Source organism: Gopherus evgoodei, chromosome 3 (genome assembly GCF_007399415.2).
Source record: "Gopherus evgoodei ecotype Sinaloan lineage chromosome 3, rGopEvg1_v1.p, whole genome shotgun sequence".
Classification (NCBI taxonomy): Eukaryota; Metazoa; Chordata; order Testudines; family Testudinidae; genus Gopherus; species Gopherus evgoodei.
In genome coordinates, this window is record NC_044324.1 from 24,206,105 (window position 1) to 24,232,465 (window position 26,361).

The 26,361-nt window shown below is 43.9% G+C and overlaps 1 protein-coding gene across 2 annotated transcripts in view; it reads left to right on the plus strand.

Moving 5' to 3' along the window:
* The window catches only part of LOC115648123 (mitochondrial uncoupling protein 4-like), a 53,047-nt gene that overhangs the window by 8,301 nt on the left and 18,385 nt on the right, over positions 1–26,361 (plus strand). The window contains exons 3-9 of one of the 2 annotated variants that reach the window (XM_030555285.1): positions 2,799–2,883; positions 7,694–7,816; positions 9,508–9,620; positions 13,282–13,366; positions 17,265–17,357; positions 17,822–17,924; positions 19,724–21,171. In XM_030555285.1, the coding sequence (XP_030411145.1) occupies positions 2,799–2,883; positions 7,694–7,816; positions 9,508–9,620; positions 13,282–13,366; positions 17,265–17,357; positions 17,822–17,924; positions 19,724–19,795 (674 nt within the window). In that variant the 3' untranslated portion in view covers positions 19,796–21,171. Of the gene's footprint in view, positions 1–2,798; positions 2,884–7,693; positions 7,817–9,507; positions 9,621–13,281; positions 13,367–17,264; positions 17,358–17,821; positions 17,925–19,723; positions 21,172–26,361 lie in introns of those variants that run through there. The other variant, XM_030555284.1, reaches the window with a different exon arrangement.

Consider the following 26,361-nt stretch of genomic DNA (forward strand, 5'->3'; position numbering starts at 1 on the left):
CCTAGAGCTGGAAGGGACCCCAAAAGGTCATCGAGTCCAGCCTCCTGCCTTCACTAGCAGGACCAAGTACTGATTTTGCCCCAGATCCCTAAGTGGCCCTCTCAAGGGCTGAACTCACAACTCTGGGTTTAGCAGGGTTGTGAGAACTCCACTCTAAAGACCAGGAGCTTTATGACAGCAAGCACTACTCTGTCTCAGGGTCTAGTGTTCCTCTCCATTCCCTACCTGGAGATTCCAAACCCTGTGCAGAGTGATTCTGTAGGACTGAACTGATGGCAGTGGCAACGGCGATGAAGCCACACTGTAAGGCCCGACTAGACCAGCTGTGGCAAGGGTACCAGAACTGACTTCACAGGAACACCTCACCAAGACCATCTGTGACGGGTCTGCAGAACTGATTTCACAGTGAGGCCCAATTGGACAAACTGTGGTGGGGATGCAGAACTGACTTCATGGCAAGACCCAACCAGAGCAGTCATGTTAGGCAGGCCATTCATCCAGTTTTAGGTCAGACAGCCCTGTTTAAAGCAGTGCTTTAATGTTGCTAGTGAAGATGTGCCCTGAATGAGTGCCAAGAATGCCACTTACACAACCCCAGAAGATGGGACGTTGCCCTGCCTGCATATCTCCACCCTCAGCAGAATGACTGGCATGCATTGTGCATGTTAGGTCACGTAGGCAGGGGTGGGGCAGTGTGCTCTTCAAAATGGCATCCCCTAGTCACGAAACCAGACAAAACAACATCCTGTGTTGTCTCAGTACAGGGTAGGGGACAGACAATTTAAAAACAGGGCTGTGAAGTCAGTTCTGCACCGTTGCCACTGCCATCAGTTCAGTCCTAGAGAATCACTCTGCACAGGGTTTGGAATCTCCAGGTAGGGAATGGAGAGGAACACTAGATCCTGAGACAGAGTCGTGCTTGTTGGCATAAAGCTCCTGGTCTTTAGAGTGGAGTTCTCCCAACCCTACCTTGCTGAACTTGAATGCATTCCCTAATCAGACTGTACAACTTGTAATGTTTTACAATGTGTTATCATTTATGCAATCAAAATATAAACTAGTTCCAATGCAGTATGTAGAACTATGAGTAAACAACACTATAATTAAGGCTAAGATTTAGTCACAGGTAATTAGTAAGGGTCATAGACAGATCACGGGCAATAAACAAAAATTCACGGCCCGTGACCTACCCATGACTTGTATTATAGATACCCCTGACTAAATCTTAGGTGCGCCTGGGGCTCCACTGCTGCTCAGAGGCGGGGAGGATTCTGGGCCAGGGCCGGCTTTAGGCTATTCCACCAATTCCTCCGAAGCAGGCCCCACGTCTAAGAGGGCCCCGTGCCCAGTGAGAATCCCTTCCCTGGCTAGAGGCGCCTTTTTAACTTTTACTCACCTGGCGGCGCTCCGGGTCTTCAGCAGCACTTCAGTGGCGGGTCCTTCACTTGCTCTGGGTCTTCGGCGGCACTTCGGCTGTGGGTCCTTCAGTGCTGCTGAAGACCCGGAGTGAGTGAAGGACCTGCCGCCGAAGTGCTGTCAAAGACTTGGAGCACCGCCCGGTAAGTACAAGCCTCACGTGTTTTTTTATGTGGTTTTTTGTTTTTTAAGTCATCCCTGGCGGGGCTCCATCGAAACTGCACCTCCTAAAGCCGGCCCTGCTCTGGCGCACTACTGCTGCTCAGGGGCTCCGCTGCTGCTCCAGAGGGGAGGCAGCTGAGGGCACTGCTCCTACTTCGGGGCAGCGCCCAGGACTGCTGCTCCTCTGGTGGCCCCTGGGGCCAGCTGCCTGAGGCCGCCTGAGCAGCAGCCGGTGCAGTTGGCCCCAGGGGTCAGCCGTACCAGCTGCTGCAGGAGTCATGGAAGTCCTGGAGAGTCACGGAATCCAGGATCTCCGTGACAGACTCACAGCCTTAATTATAGCCTGTAGAGGGACCCAAGTGCTCTATTTCCCAGCCTTTTTGCTGTTACTTACATCCTTGCCTGAGTTGGAATGTGCAGTCAAATCATACAATCAAACATTTTCAATTGAACCCCCTATTTTTCCATTGAGGTCCAGGACTCAAAGGGCTTGTCTACATGGGGACATCCAAGAAAATCAATCCAAATTAACTAAAGGCTGGAATTTGAAGTGGATAGTTATACAGCACTTTTCATCAGTAGGTCTCAAAGTGCTTCACAAAGGAGGTCAGTATGATTACCCTTAATTTACAGAAGGGAAGTGACTTCTCCAAGGTCACCCAGCAGGTCCATGCAGGGCCAGGACTTCAAACCATGCAATCCGAACTGCAGTCTAGTGCCCCATCCATTATACCACATTCCCTTCTCATTAGCAGGAAGAGGTTCTCAGAGATAGCTGGTTTGTATTTTTTTTAATTGCAAATACACTGACAGCAGCAAATCTTAAAGGGATTGCACCTGTGGGAGGGAACGCACATAGAGGATTCATTAATGGCTAGCTTGCTGGAAAGGAAACAAATCTCACAGATTGGTGGTGAGATGGCCAGTGAAGTAAAGTGTCTTAAAGTGCGGAGACACCTCGTATCTGTGACAAGAAATACCACTTAGCAAAAGAGATTCCGTTACACTAATAAGTTCATGGCTAGGGCAAATATTTCACTCAGCCTCTTCTTCCTTCCCTTTTGGATTATTTATTATTACAGTAGCAACCAAATGCCTCAGTCAAGACCAACGGTCCTATTGTGGTAGGTGTTTTACAATTAATCTCTTGGTTTTCTATTATAGTACAAACAAAAGAGAGGGCTGCTCTAAAAATTCTCTTGTGGTTTTGTTTTCTGTAGTATACTCCGGAGTGCGGATGGTTACATATGAGCACATTCGTGACTCTGTGCTTGGCAGAGCTGAAGACAAGAGCTTTCCTCTTTGGTAATTCTGTATATATGTGCTACTGCTTACTGTTGGGGTTGTCGTTGTTACAGCAGTTCTGTAGGCCCTGGAAAAATGTCTCTCACAGCTTGTCTACACAAGAAAGCTGCACTGGTTTAACTAAAGTGTGAATTTAAGTTGATTTAATAAATCCAGTACAAACATCTGTGAGGAACTCTTATTTCAGTTGAAGAGCAGCTTCCCTTGGTTTAAGTTGACTGGGAACAGGTTTGAGCAAAACTGCAATAGGAGTATCCACACAGGGGTTTCCACTGGTTTGACCAAATTAGTTTAAAAACCTGTGCAACTTTCCTGTGTAGACTAGGGCCTGGAGTGAAATTCATTCGTATGCAGTTGGCCAACACAAGGCCTATGCAACGTGTAAGGTACTATTCGATCTCTACTTTGAAGATTTAAGTGATACATAGTCCTTGCATTGGTTGTTTGTACAGAGTGAATTTCACCCTAAATCAATAACTTGCAAGTCAGTAATTTGCAATGAATCTCTCTGTTATTAAAGAGAGTTGGCAATTTTATTACTGAGACATTATTGAGGGCACAAGAGAAAACTATCCCACTGCATAGGAAAGATAGGAAGTATGGCAAGAGACAGCCCTGGCTTAAGCAAGAGATCTTCAAGGATCTGAAACTCCAAAAAGAGTCCCACAAGAAGTGGAAACTAGGTCATATTACAGAGGATGAATAGAAACAAACAACACAAGCATGTAGAGACAAAATAAGAAAGGCCAAGGCACAAAATTAGATTAAACTAGCTAGAGACATAAATAACAATAACATTCTACACATACATTATGAGGAAGAGGAAGACCAAGGACAGGGTAGGCCTGTTATTCAATGGTGGGGAGCAAGGGGAAACAATAACAGAAAATGTGGAAATGGCAGAAGTGCTGAATGACCCCCAGATCCTCTACTTCAGTACTACTGCACAGCCAGTTATTCCCTATTTTTAGTTGTGGTTTTTGATTTTTCCTTCCTAAGTGAAGTACTTTGAACTTGTCTTTATTAAATTTCATGTGATTTAATTCAGACTAATTCTCCTATTTGTCAAGGTCATTTTCAATTTTAAACCTGTCCTCCAAAGTGCTTGCAATCCCTCCCACCTTGGTGTCATTGGCAAATTTTATAAGCATACTCGCTACTCGATTATCCAAGTCATTAATGAACATATTGAATAGTACTAGACTCAGGAAAGGACCCTGCAAGACACACCCACTTGGTGTGTCCTCACAAATTAAAGGCAAACCACTAATAACTACTCTTCAAGTAGTTCACATGCATCCGACGAAGTGGGTATTCACCCACGAAAGCTCATGCTCCAAAACGTCTGTTAGTCTATAAGATGCCACAGGATTCTTTGCTGCTTTTACAGATCCAAATTAACACGGCTACCCCTCTGATACTCTTCAAGTACTATCTTCTGAACAGTTGTGCACCTACCTTATAGTAATTCCACCTAGACCAGTGCTTCTCAAAGTCGGGCCGCCGCTTTTTCAGGGAAAACCCCTGGCAGTTCAGGCCGGTTTGTTTACCTGCCGCGTCTGCAGGTTCGGCTGATTGCGGCTCCCACTGGCCACGGTTCGCCGTCCCAGGCCAGTGGGGACAGTGGGAAGCAGCGCAGGCTGAGGGATGTACTGGCCACTCTTCCCACAGCCCCCATTGGCCTGGGACGGCGAACCATGGCCAGTGGGAGCCGCGATTGGCCGAACCTGCAGATGTGGCAGGTAAACAAACCGGCCCGGACTGCCAGGGGCTTTCCCTATCCATGACTTTTGCTAAAAAGATGCATGACAAAATGGGGAGCTGCAGAGTTTTCAGCTCTCCTTCCCTACTAAGTAGACAACCTACACTTTCCTGTGTCTTTCTCTTGCTCCTAGTGTATTTAAATAAGCTCCTCCTATTGCCTTTTATGTCCCTTGCCAGGTACAACTCATTTTGTGCCTTAGCCTTTTTGATTTTGTCTCTACATATTTGTAGTGTTCTTTTGTACTTCTCCTTATCAGTTTGACCATCTTTCCACTTTTTGTAGGATTCCGGGTCACTAAAGAACTCCTGATGGAGCTGTATTGGCTTTTTACTATACTTCCTATCTTTTCTTTGCATCAGAATAGTTTGCAGTTGTTCCTTTAATATTGTCTCCTTGAGGAACTGCCAGCTGTCCTGAACTCCTTTTTCACTTAGATTGTCTTCCCATGGGACCTTAGTTACCAATTCTCTGCACTTATTATGCTTTTTTGAAGTCCATTGTCTTTATTCTGCTGTTGTCACTCCCTTCTTTCCTTAGAATTACAAAATCTGTCATTTTACTGTCACCGAAATTGCCTTTTACCTTCAGATTCACTACCAATCCCTCTGTGCTGGTCAGAATCAAGTCTAAAATGGCCATCTCCCCCGTTACTTCCTCCACTTACTGATACAGTTCAAGAACTTGTTGGAAATTGTGTATGTTACCCTTATTACTTTTCCAACAGATGTCTTGGTAGTTAAAGTCCCCCATTACTACCAGGTTCAGTATTTTGGATATTTCTGTTGTTTTTAGAAATGCCTCGTTCACCTCCTCTTCCTGTTTGGGTGGTTGAAAGTAGGGACCTCCCCCCTCATGACATTACCCCTATTTTAATCCTTTTATCTTTATCCAGACTCTCAGCTAGTCCGTTTCCCACCACCTTCTGGACCTCAGAACAAGTATATATCCTTTTTGCATAATGCCACCCTCCTCCCTTTTTTCCCTGCCTGTGCTTTCTGAACAAGCCACACCCCTCTATATCAATATTTTCCCCTACTCATTTCTTTCTTCTTGCTCCTTTGATCCTATTATAATTTTCCATATCTCCCCCCACCCTAACATTTAACCCTCTGTTAAGGTCACCTTTTCTGGTGAAAGTAATTTAGATTTAGTAATACCTTTCAGTTATACTAGTAATATATGGAGCACAAGTAAGGACTTATTTGTAAATTATATGTTCATTTTTATCTTGCCTTTAAATTGTAAGTGTGAGGAAAACCCTAAATATAAGAGGTTTTCAGAGGATTTTATTTCCTCTCCACTGCAGAAACCAGCTTCCTTTTGTAAGTGGAAGTATGGGTATAAAAACATTTTTATCGAGACAAAGAAAAGGGCATCATATGCTAAAAATCACCACATGCCTGATCTCTCATGCTTCAGCACAATTAACATCAGTAGAAACATTCAGGGGTATCTCAATGGAGCTAGATTCAGTGATGCGCAAGTTGGGATGACTATTCAAACCGACAAACAAAAGATTCCCTAAAACCTCTCCAACACATCATCAATGATCTACAACCTATCCTGAAGGACAATTGTTCATTCTCACAGACCTTGGGAGACAGGCCAGTCCTCGCTTACAGACAGCTCCGCAACCTGAAGCAAATACTCACCAGCAACTACACAACATACAACAAAAATACTAACCCAGGAACCAGTCCCTGCAACAACCCCCATTGCCAACTCTGTCCACATATCTATTCAAGGTACACCATCATAGGACCTAACCACATCAGCCACACCATCAGGGGCTTGTTCACTTGCACATCTACCAATGTGATATATGCCATCATGTGTCAGCAATGCCCCTCATGTACATTGGTCAAACTGGACAGTCTCTATGCAAAAGAATAAATGGTCACAAATCAGACATCAAGAATTGTAACATTCAAAAACCAGTAGGACAGCACTTCAATCTCCCTGGACACTCAATAACAGACTTAAAAGTGGCCAGTCTTCAACAAAAAAAACTTCAAAACCAGACTTCAACGAGAAACTGCAGAACTGGAATTAATTTGCAAACATCAAATTAGGCCTGAATAAAGACTGGGAGTGGCTGGGTCACTGCAAAAAGTAATTTTCCCTCTGTTGATATTCACCTCTTCTTGTCAACTGCTGGGAATAGGCCACCCTGACTGAATTGGCCTCATTAGCACTGCCCCCCAACTTGGTCAGGCAACTCCCATCTTTCCATGTGCTGTATATTTGTACCTGCCTACTGTATTTTTCACTCCATGCATCTGATGAAGTGGGTTTTAGCCCACGAAAGCTTATGCCCAAATAAATTTTTAGTCTCTAAGGTACCACAAGGATGCCTCATTGTTTTCCCTTTGAAGTGTTAATATACTGAATGCCCCTCCCTTTCAACCTGGCTAGTTGCATTACCTCCCTAAGCTCAGACTTCTGGGGGCTACCTCCAAAAATCTCAGAATTTGAGGAGCTGCTGCAGATGGTGTAACCATGAAAGTAACAACTTGGAATGCAATGGGAATAGCAAGAGTTGCCAAGAAGACCATTTGTGAGCCCCACATCCCACTGCTGTTCAAATTCACTTTACAAAAAACAGAAAAAGACTATATTGACTTTAAGTATTTGATACCAATTTCTTCCCAAATAAAAAAGAGAAATCACAAAGAGAAAGTGCAGTTAAGGGGAAGGAACTAACTTCTGGCTATTTCTATGGTTCCTGAGTGCAACCAGCACATATTGGTGATGTATATTAAATATTTTATTTCCAAGTTACCTTTTAACACTGTATAAAACTGAGAAGAACATTACAGACTATATTAGCCATCTGGAGTTACTACAATCATTGATTAAGCTCTGGTTGTTCACGTGAGAAGTGGCTGTTTAAGATTCCATTTCACCTGGAAGATGCTACAGAGCTTGTTAGGTCAGGCATTTATTTTCACTGGGGAAACAGGCATTGTGGCTTCATAGTTGTTAACATCTTGAATGTATTCTGGAGAAAAATGAGAGCTTAGTTCCCACTTTACTTTTGTACAGGAAATCTGTAGTTGGAGGGATGGCAGCTGGTGCCATTGGTCAGTTTTTTGCCAGTCCAACTGATCTGGTGAAGGTGCAGATGCAAATGGAAGGAAAGAGGAGACTAGAAGGGAAACCATTACGGTGAGTTCTCAAGTAAGCTAATTTTAATTGGCATTTTTTTTGTTGTCAGTGGTCATTCTGTGGAAGTTGACAATTATCATGCAGTGTGGGACAGATTTTTAGGACTTTGTACAGTAATTCATTACTTAAAGTGGTCCCGGTTAATGTTGTTTTGTTGTTACGTTGCTGATCAATTAGGGAACATGCTCGTTTAAAGTTGTGCAATGCCTTCTAACGCCATTTGGCAGCCGCCTGCTTTGTCCACTGCTTGCAGGAAGGGCAGCCCGTTGCAGCTAGCTGGTGAGGACTTGTAACCAGGACCGGCAGCCCTCCTATCAGCTACCTGCTCCCCTAAGTTCCTTGTGCTGCTGCTGCTCAGCAGGCTATCAAGGCAGTTCAGCTGCCCCTCCCCCCAATTGCCATGTGCTGCTCCTGCCCTCTGCCTTGGAGCTGCTTCCAGAGACTCCTGCTTGCTGTGTGGGGGGAAGGGGGAGAGGCGCTAATGTCAGGTGTCCCCCTCTCCACCGCTCCTGCACCCCGCTTACCCCTTCTCCATATAGAGCAGGGAGGGAACATGGACAGATGAAGAGAGACAGAGAGAACTTGGGGCAGCAGCTGCTGTCTCAACTTCCTGATCCACTTAAAAAGACAATGTACTTAAGAGTGGGTCAGCTGACTTAAAGGGGCAGTGTGCATCTCTCTCACTGTCCCACACACAAGGTGTATCTGTCTCTGTCTGCTATGCCGTCTCTCCTCACTCCTGTTCATGCTGCCTTGATGAGAGGCTACATTAACAACGTGTTAACCCTTGAGGGCTCAGCCGAGTGCTAGTTCATCATTTAGCAGCAAGGCATTCCCTGGGAAATATCCCTCCCTCTTCCACCCTCTAACTTCACCACCTCAACCACGCTTCACAATCATCATAGCTGTGAACAGTATTAAATTGTTTGTTTAAAACATATACTGTGTGTATATCTATATAATATATAGTTTTTTGTCTGGTGAAAATTTTTTTTCCTGGAACTTAACCCCCCCTCCCCATTTACATTAATGCTTATGGGGAAATTGGATTTGCTTAACATCGTTTCGCTTAAAGTCGCATTTTTCAGGACTATAACTACAATGTTAAGCAAGGAGTTACTGTATGTTCAAAAAATATATGCACCTAATTTATACACACCATTACTGCACAAAACCCTGTGGTTAGGTAAGGTGTTTTGTTTTTTGTTTGTTTGTTTTTTACAGAGAACACTGTTACACAGAGCTTAAGTGATTAAATGGACACAAAGAGCCCAGATCCTCAGCTGGTGTATTTCAGCATAACTCCATCAATAGAACTCTGCGTATTTATATGAGCTAAGGATCTGACTGGAGACTGAACTCCCATCAAAACAGTTCCTTGAAGATATGGTTGAGGCACATCGGTGGGGCAGTGTAGGGAAGCTTGCATTATTATTGCCCTTAATGTAAAGGATCTCTTCTGTGGATAGAGGACTTCAGTCTTCAGGGCTGTTAGGTCAATAACCTTTACTAGCATTAAACATTCCTAAGAATTTTTTTTTAAATGTGTGCTACAGAAAGCACAAGAAGTCCTCCTGGCATATGTACAACAGAAGTTTGTCCATCACTGAATTCTCTATGCATTAGCTGAATGAATGAATGTTTGTAAAGACATGAGATGCTAGAGAAATGTCAAATATTATTTATTTCAGATTTCATGGAGTGCACCATGCATTTGTGAAGATCCTGTCTGAAGGGGGAATTCGGGGCCTTTGGGCAGGTTGGGTGCCAAATGTCCAAAGAGCTGCTCTGGTAAACATGGGAGGTAAACATAATAAAGTAGGCCTGAGCTCCTTAAGTGATTCTCTCTTCCTTTGTCCTTCCAGGATCATTGAGATAAGTTGTGTTGTCTTTGCCATCCTTCCTGAGGTTTTATCTGTAGGATGGTGAGGTCTTCTGGGTTCAGGGATGTTGCCTAAGGAACTCCCTCCAGAAGCATGTCCCTCAATGTCCCAATGCTCAGTAGAAGGCCTGTTTCTGTGCATCAGTTTACTTTTGATCTTTCGTCATTTTTTCGTTGGCCTGTTTGAATTTGCTTAGCAGAATGGCTGGTAATTTCTAGGCTACTTGGCCGAAGGCTATTTTAAGTATTTGTTGCTGATGTATGTAAATCCCAGTTTTAAGATTGATGGGCCAGTGTCAGAGGTGGTATAAGTTACACATCACTAAGGGTGTTGTAAGGGCTAGGGAAAGGATAACAACTAACAAGAAGGTATTAAAGTATCCATTGTGTCACAGGTGAAATTGGTCCTTTAAGAATGTGTGGGTCTTGTCCACCTGTGACCAACTAATTACCTCTAAATTTAGAAGGGGGATCATGTGATAGTTAATAGGAAGAAGGAGGCTAGCATGATATTGGAAGGACCAGCAGGGTGGGCCTTGTGAGGGGCACCAAGAATCCCTAAGTTGGGAAAAGAAAAGTGCTCGGGGCTTAGGGAAGAAGCCTGCCTCTGGTGAAAGCCCTGAGAGGAACCACCTTGTGGAGGGAGTCTGGAGGTACAGTTATTGAGGACTAGGTTTAAGACAGTTTTAAGAAAGAAAAGCCCAGGAATGGTTGGACTGGAAGAACTCTCGGGGGAAGAAGAGCCTGTTGTTGTGTCTGTACACTGGGTGTTTGAATTTGGGAAATCCTCCTGTGATTGTGGGAGTAAGAAGGTAAAATTGTGCCAATAAAGAAGACCAGGTTGGTTGTCAGAACAACTAAAGAGTGGTGGAATTCTTGTCTAGAAACCCTTACCTGTAGTTAAACGTTTTATGCGATTTATGCTTGTGTTGCTGAGGTTGGTCATTGGAGGGTGCTCATGTCTAGGATTGCGCTCTCTCTCTCTCTCTCTCTCTCTCTCACACACACACACACACACACACACACACACACACACACACACACACACACACACACACACACACACACACACACTTTAATTTAGTCTTTCCATCCCTCAGAAGCGCTCTCTCTCTCTCACACACACACACTTTAATTTAGTCTTTCCATTCCTCATAACAAAAGCTATACAAATTCAGACTTCCTTACATTTACTTACATCTGTTTACTAACATGTAACTTCTACCACCTTACACATTTTGGCCTGAAAAACACTATAAAGTAGGGTTGTCGACTACTTGCAGTTAACTCACACGATTAACTTAATAAAATTGTGATTAAAAAAATTGTGATGAATTGCCGTTTTAATCACACTGTTAAACAATAAAATACCAATTGAAATTTTTTAAATATTTTGAATGTTTTCCCATATTTTCATATATATATATTGTATTGTGTTGTAATTGAAATCAGTGTATATTATTTTTTATTACAAATATTTGCACTGTAGACATGAAAGATAGTATTTTTCAATTCACCTCATACAAGTACTGTAGTGCAGTCTTTGTCCTGAAAGTGCAACTTACAAATGTAGATTTCTTTTTCTGTTACATACCTGCACTCAGAACCAAAACAGTGTAAAACTTCATAGCCTGCAAGTCCACTCAATCCTACTTCTTGTTCAGCCAGACGCTAAGACAAACAAGTCTGGTTACATTTGCAGGAGATAATGCCACCCTCTTCTTGTTTACAATGTCACCAGAAAGTGAGAACAGGTATTCGCATGGGACTTTTGTAGCCAGCATTGCAAAGTATTTACGTGCCAGATATGCTAAACATTCATATGCCCTTTCATGCTCCGGCCACCATTCCAGAGGACATGCTTCCATGCTGATGATGCTCATTAAAAAAAGAATGCATTAATTAAATTTGTGAGTGAACTCCTTGGGGGAGAATTGTATGTCCCCATCTCTGTTTTACCTGCAGTCTGCCATATATTTCATGCTATAGCAGTCTCAGATGATGACCCAGCACATGTTCATTTTAAGAGCACTTTCACTGCAGATTTGACAAAACGCAAAGAAAGTATCAATGTGAGATTTTGAAAGATAGCTACAGCACTTGACCAAGGTTTAAGAGTCTGAAGTGCCATCCAAAATCTGAGAGGGACGAGGTGTGAAGTATGCTTTCAGAAGTCTTAAAAGAGCAAGTCTTAAAGAAGCCTTAAAAGAGACATCTTAAAGAGAAACTACAGAACCCGAACCACCAAAAAAGAAAATCAACCTTCTGCTGGTGACATCTGACTCAGATGATGAAAAAGAACATGCATCGGTCCCCACTGCTTTGGATTGTTATCAAGCAGAACCCATCATCAGCATGGACACATCCCTTGAAATGGTGGTTGAAGCATGAAGGGACATGTGAATCTTTAGCACATCTGGCACCTAAATATCTTGTGACACTGGCTACAACAGTGCCATGCCAACGCATGTTCTAACTTTCAGGTGATAGTGTAAACAAGAAGCAGACAGCATTATCTCCTGAAAATGTAAACAAACTTGTTTGTCTGAGCGATTGGCTGAACAAGAAGTAGTGCTGAGTGGACTTGTAGGCTCTAAAATTTTACATTGTTTTATTTCTGAATGCAGGTTTTTTTGTACATAATTCTACATTCATAAGTTCAGCTTTCATGATAAAGAGATTGCACTACAGTACTTGTATTAGGTAAATTGAAAAACACTATTTATTTTACAGTGCAAATATACTTGTAATCAAAAATAAAGGGAGCACTATACACTTCGTATTTTGTGTTGTAATTGAAATCAATATATTTGCAAATGTAGAAAACATCCAAAAATATTTAAATAAATGGTATTCTATTGTTTAGGTGTGATTAATCGCAATTAATTTTTTTAAAATTGCTTGACAGCCCTACTATAAAGTACTAAGGAAGTCAGCATGGTTCTGTAGATAAAGCACCAAATCTAAGGTCAGGACACCTGTCTTCTATTCCTAAATCTACTTTTAATTTTCTAGGAGACTACTGGTCTTCATTTAAATCCTTAGTCACTTTAACTTACTCTTCTTTCCAACCCCTCAAGTTATCCCAATTTAGACTCTCTTATGCCCTCTATTGTCATTTTTGCCATTTGCAAAATGGGGATAATGGTGCTTACCCAGGGAAAGAAAAGTGATAGAGAAGTGGGGGAAAAAAATCCTTTTTAGAGTTATGTGAATGTTTCCAATTTTGTTTGACAACATTTTTGCCCAATTTCCTCTTGGAATTTTGTTTTCCAAGTTACTGTTTTCACGTTAAACAGAAGAGGTGGGTGGTTTCAGGAAGAGAGAGAGTTCAGTTACTCTGTATGCATACTCCAATAATATGTTTTGTGATGGAGGCAGTCGGAAAGCAGAGAGGAGGCGCTGGATGTAGTTGAAGGCAGTAGTAATGGGGAATAGGGTATATACCAGACTGGTGCAAGTCAATAGGTTACACCAGGGATTTATTTAGCTCAGGTCTTTATCACCTAAATCAATAACAAGGAGCCTGAATACCATGTAACTTCTCATTTATGCTTATTTCCACTAATTACTCTCTTTACAGATCTGACTACTTATGACTCAGTGAAACACTTTTTACTTCTGAACACACCCCTTCAGGACAATAGTGTGACTCACAGCCTTGCAAGGTGCCTTATTATTTTATTATCTCCTCCCACATCTCTAAGGAGATAACTTTTAGCCACAAGCTAATCACTCAGTGATGTTATAATTTTCAGGACAGTCACATTGCTGCTTTCCTCTGTCGTCCAATTATTGCTTCTTCAGAGGTAACCATAACAGGGCACTCATCTGTGACCTGGAAACGTGGGTTCTATTCCCAGCTCTGCCAGTAACTTGCTGTGTAAGCGTGGGCAAGTCACTTCGCTTCTTGTTGCTTCAGTTACCCATGTGGTACTTACCCAATGTTGCAAAGCACTTTGAGATTGCATATGAAAGTGCTAAATTATACACTATATTTGGAATTCTGTGACTAAGTATTCCACCTGGAGGTAGAGCACAAGCAGACAGAGAATAGACAGTAGCTGACCAGTAACCAAAAAGCAAGAACTGAAAGGGAACTATTAGAACAGGAGACGCACGTAGTGTTGATAGGTGTCTCCATGGTGAAGAACTTGATCCTAGCCAGAAGTGGGCCAGATGTAGAACAGTGGTCTCCAAAGTGAGGTGCACAAGAGGATCCTTGGGGGTGCACAGGAGGAGGAGCATTTTTTTTTTCTTCGTCAGTTCGGGCAGGAGTCTGAGCGCCTTTTTTTTTTGGCTTTGGCAAAAATGGTAGAGCTGGCACGGCAGGTGGTGCATGCTCAAAAAATTTTTCCTGATAGGGGTACGCGATCAAAAAAGTTTGGAGACCACTGATGTAGAGAATAGGATGGTATACTGCCTCTTGAGCACCAAGACAAATAATATTCCAATAAAGGTGTCAGTATTCGAAATGATCCTAAGGAGAGAGGAAAGAAGGAATAGTCTTGCAGTTTAAGCAATGGTCTGGGACTCAGGAAATCTATTTCTCCCCATCTCATTCCATCTGCTCAATGGAAGGAATATTAAAATCAGACACACTTTAGATGGATTTCTGGGCCTCTCTCCATAGGCTGTTTTTAACTATGTACATATGCTGCTTCTCTGGAGACCAACGTATCTGTGTGTATGGAAAAATTAGGTCTGGTAGGGTTAGGTGCTAAACTACTTTATCTGCATTTTGTCTTCTGCCCTCTACATGTACATGGCAACTCTTCATAATAAGCACATAGGGCTTTATCTCTGGGACATGAGCCCCCTCCAGGGCTTAGGAAATTTGTGGTTTCTTTTGCTTACTGTTTTACCCACCTTGAAATTCTCCTTGGCGGGGATTCATCCCCAGTTCTTACAGTCAGTGCTATGGCTGACCTAAGCAGAATTGCATTATATATGTATGTGTAATCAATTCGTGACCCGGGTATTAACAGGTTCAGTAGCAGCATGTTCCTCCCAGTTATAGAAATTGTGAATGTATCATGCAGATAACTCTCTTTCCAGCTGATTTTATTTGGTCCTTAAATTGTTTTTTTTCCCTCAGTCCTGGCACAATTTAGGTCCTAGAATCATAGGATCAGATCTGCAGCTGGGGAAAACTGGTATAGCTACATTTACGTCAGTGTGGCTATGACAATTTAAACCAGCAAAGCACATGGCCCATAACATAAAAAAAAATTATCTGTCCCCTCATCTCTGCCAGTGCAGGATTCTTCCCTTTTCTAGATTTTTCTAGTGCTTTGTCCAGTCTAATTTTAAATGTGCCAATCAGTGAGATAGAAGAATACCAACCCTAATATGTCAGGATATAAAACAAACACTAACTCCCTGGGACTAGGAAGAAACTTCTCCTTCAGGCATGATATTGCATAATTGTCCGTTATGGTGCTTTTATATTTTCCTTTGAAGTATCTGGACCTGTCAAAGATTGGCTCCGAAACTAGAAAGACCATTAATTTCACAGACTCTCTCACTTCTGGTGTTTTCCACTTTGACTGACAGAATCATAGAGGGGGGAACTAGAGAGGTCATCTAGTCTCTTCCCTTCTCCCCCTACACTGAGGTGAGCCCAAGTATACATAAACCATCCCTGACAGGTGTTTGTCTAACCTGTTCTTAAAAACCTCCAATGATGGATTACACGACCTCCCTTGGTCACCTATTCCAGTATTTAACTATATTAGGGGAAAAATTCTAACTAGATCTCCCTTGATGCAGATTAAGCTTCTTGTCTTACCTTCAGTGGACAGGGAACACAATTGATCACTGTTCTCTGTGACAGCCCCTTAACGTATCTGAAAACTTACCAGGGCCCCCTTTTGTCGTCTTTTCTCAAGGCTAAACATGCCCAGTTCTTTTTTAACCTTCCCTCGTAGGTCAGGTGTTCTAAATCTTTTATGATTTTTGTTGCTCTCCTTCAGAGGCTTTCCAGTTTTTCCACTTCTTTCTTAAAATGTGGTGCCCAAAAGTGGACACAGTACTGCAGCTGAGGCCTCATCAATTCTAAGTAGAGCAGAACAATTAACTCCAATGTATCTTACACAGGACATTCTATTAATACACTTGAAAAAAATATAGCTTTTTTCACAACTGCATGACATTTTTGGCTCATTCAGTTTGTGATGCACTGTAATCCCGCTGGTTGCCTTAATTTCACTAGTCGCACATATCCAAAACTACAAGACTTTAAATGGATTAGTCTTGCATTTTAGGAGTTGTTAGTGATGGGCCAGATCCTTGGCTGCTGTAAATCAGTATAGCTCCATTAAAATCAGTGAAGCAATGCTAATTTATACCAGTTACCTTCCATTATCCCATCTGATCTTTATTCATTTTTCCTCTGTCCCAGTATAACCTACTGTTCTATTCTGTTGTATTCTTGGCTCCATAGAACTATTATGGTGTGATTCTACAGTACCTACATACACTATTTTCCCAGAGAGTGTTTCCTGGTGTTTGAGTATTTGTGCATGTTGTTCCCTTAAGAAGGTCCCATGCTCCACAAGATTTCCAGCTGCTCTTCAAGGATATGTACTACCTCATGATGACTTGTGCCTCCTGATACTGCGGGGGGGAGGGGGCACAATCTAAACGGAGGGCACATGACCACCCCATGTGTTTCCTCTGCCCAGCAACCTCCCTGCCCTGCACCCTACCTGGGGCCACCCTACTCTCCCCACCCCAGCAGTTACCTTTCGGGATGGTAGGATCTCGGTCTGTCTCCTAGTGCACCTCCAAGCATGTTCAGAACTTGTCCCTGGCAGCTGGGCCTGGGCAGGGAGTGGGATGGAGCCGTTTCTCACAGCAGCTGAAACTGGCCACTCCAGGTCACTGACTCTATGCAGTACAGTGGCTGCCAGAGAGAACCTGGCTGGGGTGGCGGCCCAGGCTGGCCCACCCCCTCTGCTCCCCACCCAGCCTGGCTGCCCAAGACAAGGGTTGAGCAAGCTGGAGCCCTCCTTCCCCCATCACATTTCTGGCTTGCTTGGGCCCAGGCCCTGGCAGCCGGGAGCAGAGGGGGCAGGGCAGGCCACTGCCCTAGCCAGGCTGTCTCACAGGCAGCTGCTGTGCTGCACAGAATTGCTGGTCCTGCCCTTTCTGCTCCCTGCCCAGGCTCGGCTGCCAGGGACAGGGGTGGAGCTTGCCGGGGCGCAGCTTGCTGGGGCGCAGGCACAGCAAGAGAAGGGAACCCCTCTCCCTTCCTCCACCAAGCAGAAATCTAGGGGGGCACTTGACCTCGCATACCCCCCTACACATTGTACATGCCTCACATTGTGCCAGTGAAGCCAGGCCAACTGACTCTGAGTGGAGATACGTGAGTGCCAGAGCTGAGGCAATTGTTCCCAGCTCTAGCCTAACTGGAAAACCCACATTTAAGTTATGAGGCATTAATCATGGTTTAATGACAACAGCCCTAAAAAATCTTTATTTTTGAAACTGAGATCTAGGTGGTTGAATTGGGATGATAAACTTTGATATGTTTTTCCTTCAAATATTGTTTTTTATTGATAGTGCGTGTTCTGGCCTGGTAGCTGCTATCCTGGGAACTCCTGCTGATGTTGTCAAGACACGGATAATGAACCAACCAAGAGATAAACAGGGAAGGTATGGATATTTCTAGAGGGTATTTCCCAACTTCAGTAGTAATTTGGGACCCAAACTGAACTCCCCATGAAGTCAATGGAAAGATTCACATTGATTTCTTTGATACATCAGGCCTTGGATCTCTAGTCTACTCTTATCGTTCTGCTTTAGTCTTGGTGTTTATTTTTGTATATAAAAGATATTTTTGTAGTAATGGTCCATAATTATACTTTAAACTAAGTGAGAACTTTACATATAGTTTATTTTTTGGGCTGAATTAATCCCTGGTATAGCTTCATTGACTTCAGTGAGTCTACGACAGGGATCTTGTTTCTAAATATAACCTTTCATAGGAACTACCCTGATGGAAGATGTGGGGGTGTTATATTGGGTGGGGATGATGGTGCTGAAATACTTTCATTTCCTACAGTCTACTTGTGTATTTGTAACACCAACTTCATTTTGTTCTCCTTCCTCATGTGTAGAGGACTGCTGTATAAGTCTTCTGCAGACTGCTTGATTCAGGCTATACAAGGTGAAGGATTTATGTCTCTATACAAAGGCTTTTTACCAACCTGGATGCGAATGGTAAATGACTTTTCCTCTTTTAGTATAAATTCTTTACAGCTAGATAGTTTGTAATGCAGTGTTGTACAACTACAGGGGTTCCTTTGATGCGTTAAGAGTCTTATCCTGCCAGTTGCTGAATGCCTTCAATTCCCATTGACTTTGCTGGGAACTGAAGTTGGAGTGCTTTGTAGGAGGCACTCAGCACCCTGCAGGATTGGGTCCTAAAACAATTAGAGAACTACACAGAATATCTTACAGCAATACTGATATTAAAATATGTATTTCATAGTCCTTTGTTGCATTTACTATATCATTAAACTTGGAAAATATTAATATGAGGTTTTTAAAATAAAGTGAATTAGTGTGCATTCTTAGTACACTAGTCATTTACTAGTCATGGAGGCATGAACCCAAGCCTTGCTTATGGTTACATGGGAAAGACTGGTCACTGTGTTTAAATACCTTCATAACAGGCACCATAAAAACTCCTTCGCTAGATTAGAGTTCTCATTTGTCCACTCCATCAACCAACCACATTGGCTGACATGACCATTAGTGTTTGCTCAGAAGAGGTTTCAGGCCTGGAATAATAGGGATGTTGCAGATCAAGATTGATGTGTACTGACAGAGTTTTGTGTCTGGTTATATGCCTGCCTTCACTCATCCTGAATTGTCAAGTTCTCAAATCTCATAAGCCAGGTGCTTGTCTACACAGGGAAGCAGACAGGCATAGCTATAGTGGGATAATGATTCTGCTAAAGCCATCTCAGTGTAACTCTCTGTGTGGACACTATATTCCAAAACAAATGTGATATTATTCTGATTGCCCCAATCTTCTTGTCCAACCACTCTCACCTCCCCTAGGCTCCTTGTTCCAGTCTCCCCCTCTTCTGGGTCCTTGACCAATGTCAGTCTTCTACCCACCCACTTATTCTCAATCCCCTGGTTCCTTTTCCTCAGCTCCCAGTCTCCTTTGCCAACTAGTCCCAGTCCCACTGGCACCAATTTACTCCCCCCGCTTCCCTTCCCACCCAGTCTGACTCTTGTTGTCTGCATTCAAGTCAAGCAGCTTCCTCTTTCAGGGTACCTGGGCACCAGCAAAGAGAGCACAGGAAAGAAAATCTTTCTGCTCTCAGTTCCTGTGCCTGGTATCACAGCAGCTAGAAAGAACAATTGCAAGGAAAGTCCTGCTCAGCTACTGTATCCCTGGGCTAGACTATGCCCAGTACAGATGGAATCTTCAGGGAATTTAGCAACCAAACTCTTACAAGTCTCTATGAGCATGTGCCAACTGAGATTTTTTTCAAAGGTTTATAATTTGGCCAATTTTGCATAGTTTTTCATAGAAAAAACCAAAAGCACATCTCTGACACAGACAAGCACCCTGTCAAATTTCAGTTCCTTTCTCCAAAGTATGTTGGTTTAGAGCTGCTCATCTAAACAGTTGTGAGAATTTATTTGACATGGGCAAAACTATGTATTTTCCCCTAATTTCATTTTTGGAAACAGCTGAACAATTTTTACTAAAATTTCTGAAAAAATTCAGCCTGTAGCAGATGCCTGGCATGGAAAATTTCAGCCCAAAGGGTTACATTTGAGCAAAATAAATTGGAAAGAGGCTCTTTATTGGAAAGGCTGGGCAATTTTAACTATAGGCAACATACAATACGACACCGTCCATAAACTTCTTATAATCTAGCTAAGACAAACACTTCAATATAGTTATGTATTTATCCCTGTTAAAGTGGCTAATGAATACTTACTAAAATGTTTCCTCTGTTCTAAGTTTGTAAAAATTTGTGTGGTTACTTTTCCAGGCTCCTTGGTCATTGGTATTCTGGCTTACCTATGAACAAATCAGAAGGATCTGCGGAGTTAGTTCTTTTTAAGATCTTGAAAGCATATATTAATAATCACATAACAAATAAAACACAGTTGGAAATCCAGTAGATCATCAATAAAACACCCCATCCCTAAGGAAACTGGTTATTTTAGGAGCTGGCAATAGTTTCTCACCTTTAGGTCATCACTTCAAATTCAGTCTTGGTGATAGTGATTTAATATTACCTTCTGACTGCCACTTGACAGACTACAGTACAGTAAAACCTGCCAAGAGCAATCACTCTTGCGAGTTATCAAAAGTGGTCTCTTGTAAGAGGTGGTCAGTCTTCAAAGGTTTGCACATGGGAGAGCATTGGCTGCTGGCTGGGTGCCCTGCTTGGCTATTCTCACCAGCAGTGCCATCATCAGCAAAGTGCAGAAGTAAGGGTGGCCTGGTATGGTACACTAGACTCCTACTGAGAAGTGAAGATCAGTTTCTCCTGCAGGTTTGTGTTTATGAATGGGAGTAAAGAAAATGTGGTTGCTGGTTGCAGATGACAGGTCATCCCTCTTTACAGTTTCTTCGCAGTTAAATTATAGGGGAAAAACTTTCTGTGGCCTCTGCAAGTAGTCGCATGTGACAGGTGGTCTCTCTTCAGAGGTGGTTGCTAAAGCGGTATATAGAGTTGGTGGTCTCCATGGCATAAGTGTCCATCACAAAAAGCACTACTCCCAACTAGCAATAAGCACCAGCCGTGCTGGAAGATTCAGCAGAGGCAAAACAAATTACTTTTTTAATCCTAGAGAAGGCTCCTGTAGCTGAGGATGAGACTTGACTGAGCTCTAGGTAGTTCTATAGAACATGTACCTTTTTAATCGTGTATTATACATGTTCTGTGGATAAAAGACTCGAGTGTAAATTTTGGAGCCTTTCATTAGAATAAGACACACACGCACAATAAAGGAAAATCTCCTGTAGCTACCTCTTCATTAGAAGTCTGTCATTTCTTAGCAAACCAAGCATTAAGTACTAGGTGCTGTAATAGGTTAATACAGTAGATTCAGCTGTGCAGACCTGGCCTCAGATATGTTTGATATAACATGTGAAAGAAATTGATAGGCTCAACTTATTTCTCAATGGATGTATACCCACTTCACACCACCAGTACCTGTTTGGACACACTACTGTGCTATTGATGAAATTCACCAGTACAGAGGGAATCACAATGACTAGAGACTGCTTAAGTCCCACAGCAGGTCTTTTGGACAGAGATGTCTTTTGAAAACTCCAGGGGTAAGTTAGCAAGTCAGGACTAATTTGTACCAGCAGAACTTTGTGTAAAAACATGTATAGTACCTGCCCTCAGTCTGCCTCGATCAGGGCGGGCAAATTTTTGGCCTGAGGGCCGCATCTGGTTTCCAAAATTGTATGGAGGGCTGGTTAGTGGAGTTTGTACCTCCCCAAACAGCCAGGCGTGGCCTGGTCCCTGCCCCCTATCTGCTCCCCTGCCCCCCGCTGCTTGCCCCCTGACAGCCCCCTGTCCCCTGATGACTCATGCCCCATCCAACCCTCCCCATTCCCTGTCCCAACAGCTCCCGGACCCTCTGCCGCCCCATCCAACCCCCTGTCTCCTTCCTGACTGCCCCCCGGGACCTCTGCCCCATCCAACTATCCCTTCTCCCTGTCCCCTGACTGTCCCCAGAACCCCTGCCCGACTGCCCCCCGCTGCTCCATCCAACCCCCTCTCCCCTTCCTGACTGCCCTCCCGGGACCCCTGCCCCCATTCAACCCCCATTCCCCGCCCTCTCACCACTTCGACCCCATCCACACCCCCGCGACCACCACCCCGAACGCCCTTGCCTGCTATCCAACCCCCCCGCTCTCTGCCCCCTTACCATGCTGCCTGGAGCACCGGTGGCTGGCGATGCTACAGCTGTGCCGCCTAGAGCAGCAGAACAGGCAGCCACCGTGCCACCCGGCTGGAGCCAGCCACACCACTGCACAGCACAGAGCACCAGGTCAGGCTGCGGCTCTGCAGCTGTGCTGCCCTAGGAGCTTGCAGCCCTGCCACCCAGAGCACTGTGCCAGCGGTGGGGTGAGCTGAGGCTGTGGGGGAGGAGGAACAGCAGGGGAGAGGCTGGGGGCAAGCCTCCCAGGGCAAGAGCTCAGGGGCTGGGCAGGAGGGTCCTGCGGGCCACAGTTGCCCACCTCTGGCCTACATGTTTCTGGATTCTCGTTCATAAACACAAAATGTTTTCAATCTACAAATTGTTCAATGATGTTATGAACATTTTGAGCATCTTAATCAGATTGGATGGAAACTGAACAACATCCTGCAGTTGGAGGATGAAAACTATAGCCTGTCTAACCAGACACCCTCCAAATACTGTCTGGATTGCAGAGGAGAGGGGAGGATACAACCAGCTGACACTGGCCAACATTTGGATAGTATGCTGGAACACAAAGTGCAAGCCTGCTCTGAAAAATTGCTCTGTAAGAATGTAAGGTCCCGTGTTCATGTCTCAGTGTCTTTGATGTCAAATGTTTTCTGTTCATAAGTAGAATTTTTTTTCCTAACTGTCCTGAAAACTCAGCCTGTTCCTTATTTCTCACACATCATCACAATCAATAATAAATCTGCAGGCAAAATTCTGCCCTCACCTTCAATGGCCCTGCAAGTCTGGCCACCCAAATAGATGTATCTCTTCAGATGCTATGTTTACAGTCACTTTTCAGTGTATTACAGCATTTTGATGAAAGACACTGTTTGGCTTTTACTAAAGCTGTACCTAGGGAAGAAATATTTAAGGAAGAAGCATAATGCTTAATAAAGTTTAATATTGATGGCAGGAATCTGGCATGCTTTATGTTTACAAATAAATTAAAATGTAAGTATTAAAAGTTGTAAGTACATTAAGTGTCAAATACACTAATGCATAGTAATAAACACCCAGGCCACAATGTTCAAACATAGGTTCCCCAAGTTAGACACTTAAATCCATTAGACATCTGAATAAACTGCTGATGTTCAGCCATGTAAAGTGGCCATAATTCTTACTTCAGTGGGAAACTAAGCATCTCTGAAAATAAGGCCACTCTTATTTAGGCGTTTTGTTTTAAACACCTTTGTTTGATTTTTTTGGTGTACATTTATATGTGAGGCTACGATTTTTTCACAGAGGTCGCGGAAGTCATGGAATCTATGACTTCCAGCAACCTCCATGACTTCAGCCCATAGCAGCCTGGAGCTGCAAGTTCCCCCTGCCTGCAGGGAAATGCAGGTAGTGGGTGGCCCCCAGAACTCTTGGGTCACTGCAGACAGTGGGAGTACCCCAGAGCTGCTGAGTGGCAGGAGGATCCTGGAGCTCCGAACCCCTACCGAATATTTTTAGAAAAAGTTATGGACAGGACACAGGCTTCCATTATTTTTTCTTTATTGCCCATGACTTTTACTAAAAATATCTGTGACAAAATGTTAACCTTGTTTATTCGTATTACTTGGTCAACATTGCCAATTATGTAGTGTATCAAATTTCTTGAAACAGTACATTTTAAATGTGAGGGACTGGCCTCATTTCTGAGCTGCATTCCCTCTCCTCTATGCCACAGAAATACAGATAGATCATCCTATCTGGGAATTCCCCAGGCTAAGGATGACTCCCTGGAGATCATAGGCGTGGTATAATACCCTTATACTCACTTGCCCCAGTTCAGCCCTGCTGCAGGGGTGTATCAGCTCTGGGGTACAGACAATTTGTTTTGTGCATTGGCTATTCTGGGCTGTTGCAGTGGCCCACAGACAGATGTGGGAAGCTGTTTAAATTACAGCTGTCCCTGTCCTGCTAATTTACAAAAGTACTTTATGACACCTAATGGCTAATTTTAGGATCTTATTGTCCTGTGTTTTTGGGGAGCTGAGCTTAGCACTCAGCCCTCATCTTGTGTGCTTTAGAGAAATTTTACATGCTAACCATGTGATCCTGCTAGTAGAGGTGTAATACAGATTGCATCCACACAGAAACATGCTCCCAACTGTGCACTGGCATCACAACCACTGTTTGAACTGAGCAGCTGGGTGCGGCCCACAGACAATTCCCAGCACTTAACACTGAGCCCAAGCTGCAACTTACAGAGACAGGTCCCAGCATGAAATGCTTCACCCTGAGCAATATGCAGTGCCAGGTCCCAGCATCCAATACTTCAGCTTGACCTCAAGTCGTCTGTACGCAAGTCCCATCGAGTAATGCTTCACCCTGAGGCTGAGCTCCCTGTAGAGACAGCTCCCAGAATGCAATGCTTGCTCCTCAGCCCAAACAGCTTGTAAAAGCAGGTCCCTCCCAGCATGCAATGCTCTCCCCTGATGTCAAGTAGCATGTAAACAAGCCCCACGTCATGTTTCACACCTCAGTATGAAATGCGTCACCCTGAGCAGCCAGGGGCAGCCCATGAAGGCAACAGGTTGGGACAGAGCCCAGCAGGCTGTGTGTGACCCTGAGCCGGGGGAGTACAGCTGCCAGGCGCAGGCCTACCCCCAGGACTGGCGCTAGGGGTTTGAGTGCTCTAGGCGGATGGCAATTTCGCCGCCCCGCGCGCTGCTCCCGCGGCTCCGGTGGAGCTGCCGCAGTCATGCCTGCAGAAGGTCCACCGGAGCCGCGTGAGCAGCCAACCGTCTGCAGGCATGACTGCGGTAGCTCCACCGGAGCCGCGGAGCACCGGACCCTCTGCAGGCACCACTGCGGCAGTTCCACCGGAGCCGCCTGCCGCCCCCTCCAGCAATTCTAAATGGTAGTGCCGGCCCTGCCTACCCCACCGCCACAGGCCTCCACCCACCCATCCCGCACCAAGTGGTATTCCTGGCCCTCACCCAGGGCCGGTGCAAGCATATTTTGCGCCCTAGGTGAAACTTCCATCTTGCGCCCCCCCCCAAATCACATACATTATAGACAATACACACAGAGTAACATGTTATTTAGAATTTATGTTTCTGCGCTTTAAGTTTAGCAAATTTAGAAACAAGTTCCTCCAAGTCAATGCTGTGAGCAATGAAAGTCATGTTCTAGTGACAAGGTAGATAGCCCAACAAGTCTTTGTTGCAACATTGATGTTCGCATGTATGTTTTTATCAATTTGAGCTTCGAGAAGCTTCGCTCACCACTGGCCACAGAAACTGGGAGAGTTTCATAGAAATACAGATGACTCTAGGACTGGAAGGGACCTCGAGAGGTCATCAAGTCCAGTCCCCTGCCCTCATGGCAGGACCAAATACTGTCTAGACCATCCCTGATAGACATTTATCTAACCCACTCTTAAATATCTCCAGAGATGGAGATTCCACAACCTCCCTAGGCAATTTATTCCAGTGTTTAACTACCCTGACAGTTAGGAACTTTTTCCTAATGTCCAACCTAAATCTCCCTTGCTGCAGTTTAAGCCCATTGCTTCTTGTTCTATCATTGGAACTAAGGTGAACAAGTTTTCTCCCTCCTCCTTATGACACCCTTTTAGATACCTGAAAACTGCTATCATGTCCCCTCTCAGTCTTCTCTTTTCCAAACTAAACAAACCCAATTCCTTCAGCCTTCCTTCATAGGTCATGTTCTCAAGACCTTTAATCATTCTTGTTGCTCTTCTCTGGACCCTCTCCAATTTCTCCACATCTTTCTTGAAATGCGGTGCCCAGAACTGGACACAATACTCCAGTTGAGGCCTAACCAGCGCAGAGTAAAGCGGAAGAATGACTTCTCGTGTCTTGTTTACAACACACCTGTTAATGCATCCCAAAATCATGTTTGCTTTTTTTGCAACAGTATCACACTGTTGACTCATATTAAGCTTGTGGTCCACTATGACCCCTAGATCTCTTTCTGCCATACTCCTTCCTAGACAGTCTCTTCCCATTCTGTATGTGTGAAACTGATTGTTCCTTCCTAGGTGGAGCACTTTGCATTTATCTTTATTAAACTTCATCCTGTTTGCCTCACACCATTTCTCCAATTTGTCCAGATCATTTTGAATTTTGACCCTGTCCTCCAAAGCAGTTGCAATCCCTCCCAGTTTGGTATCGTCCGCAAACTTAATAAGCGTACTTTCTATGCCAACATCTAAATCATTGATGAAGATATTGAACAGAACCGGTCCCAAAACAGACCCCTGCGGAACCCCACTTGTTATACCTTTCCAGCAGGATTGAGAGCCATTAACAACTACTCTCTGAGTACGGTTATCCAGCCAGTTATGCACCCACCTTATAGTAGCCCCATCTAAATTGTACTTTCCTAGTTTATCTATAAGGATATCATGCGAGACTGTATCAAATGCCTTACTAAAGTCTAGGTATATCACATCCACCGCTTCTCCCTTATCCACAAGGCTCGTTATCCTATCAAAGAACGCTATCAGATTAGTTTGACACGATTTGTTCTTTACAAATCCATGCTGGCTATTCCCTATCACTTTACCACCTTCCAAGTGTTTGCAGATGATTTCTTTGATTACCTGCTCCATTATCTTCCCTGGCACAGAAGTTAAACTAACTGGTCTGTAGTTTCCTGGGTTGTTTTTATTTCCCTTTTTATAGATGGGCACTATATTTGCCCCCTTCCAGTCTTCTGGAATCTCCCCCGTCTCCCATGA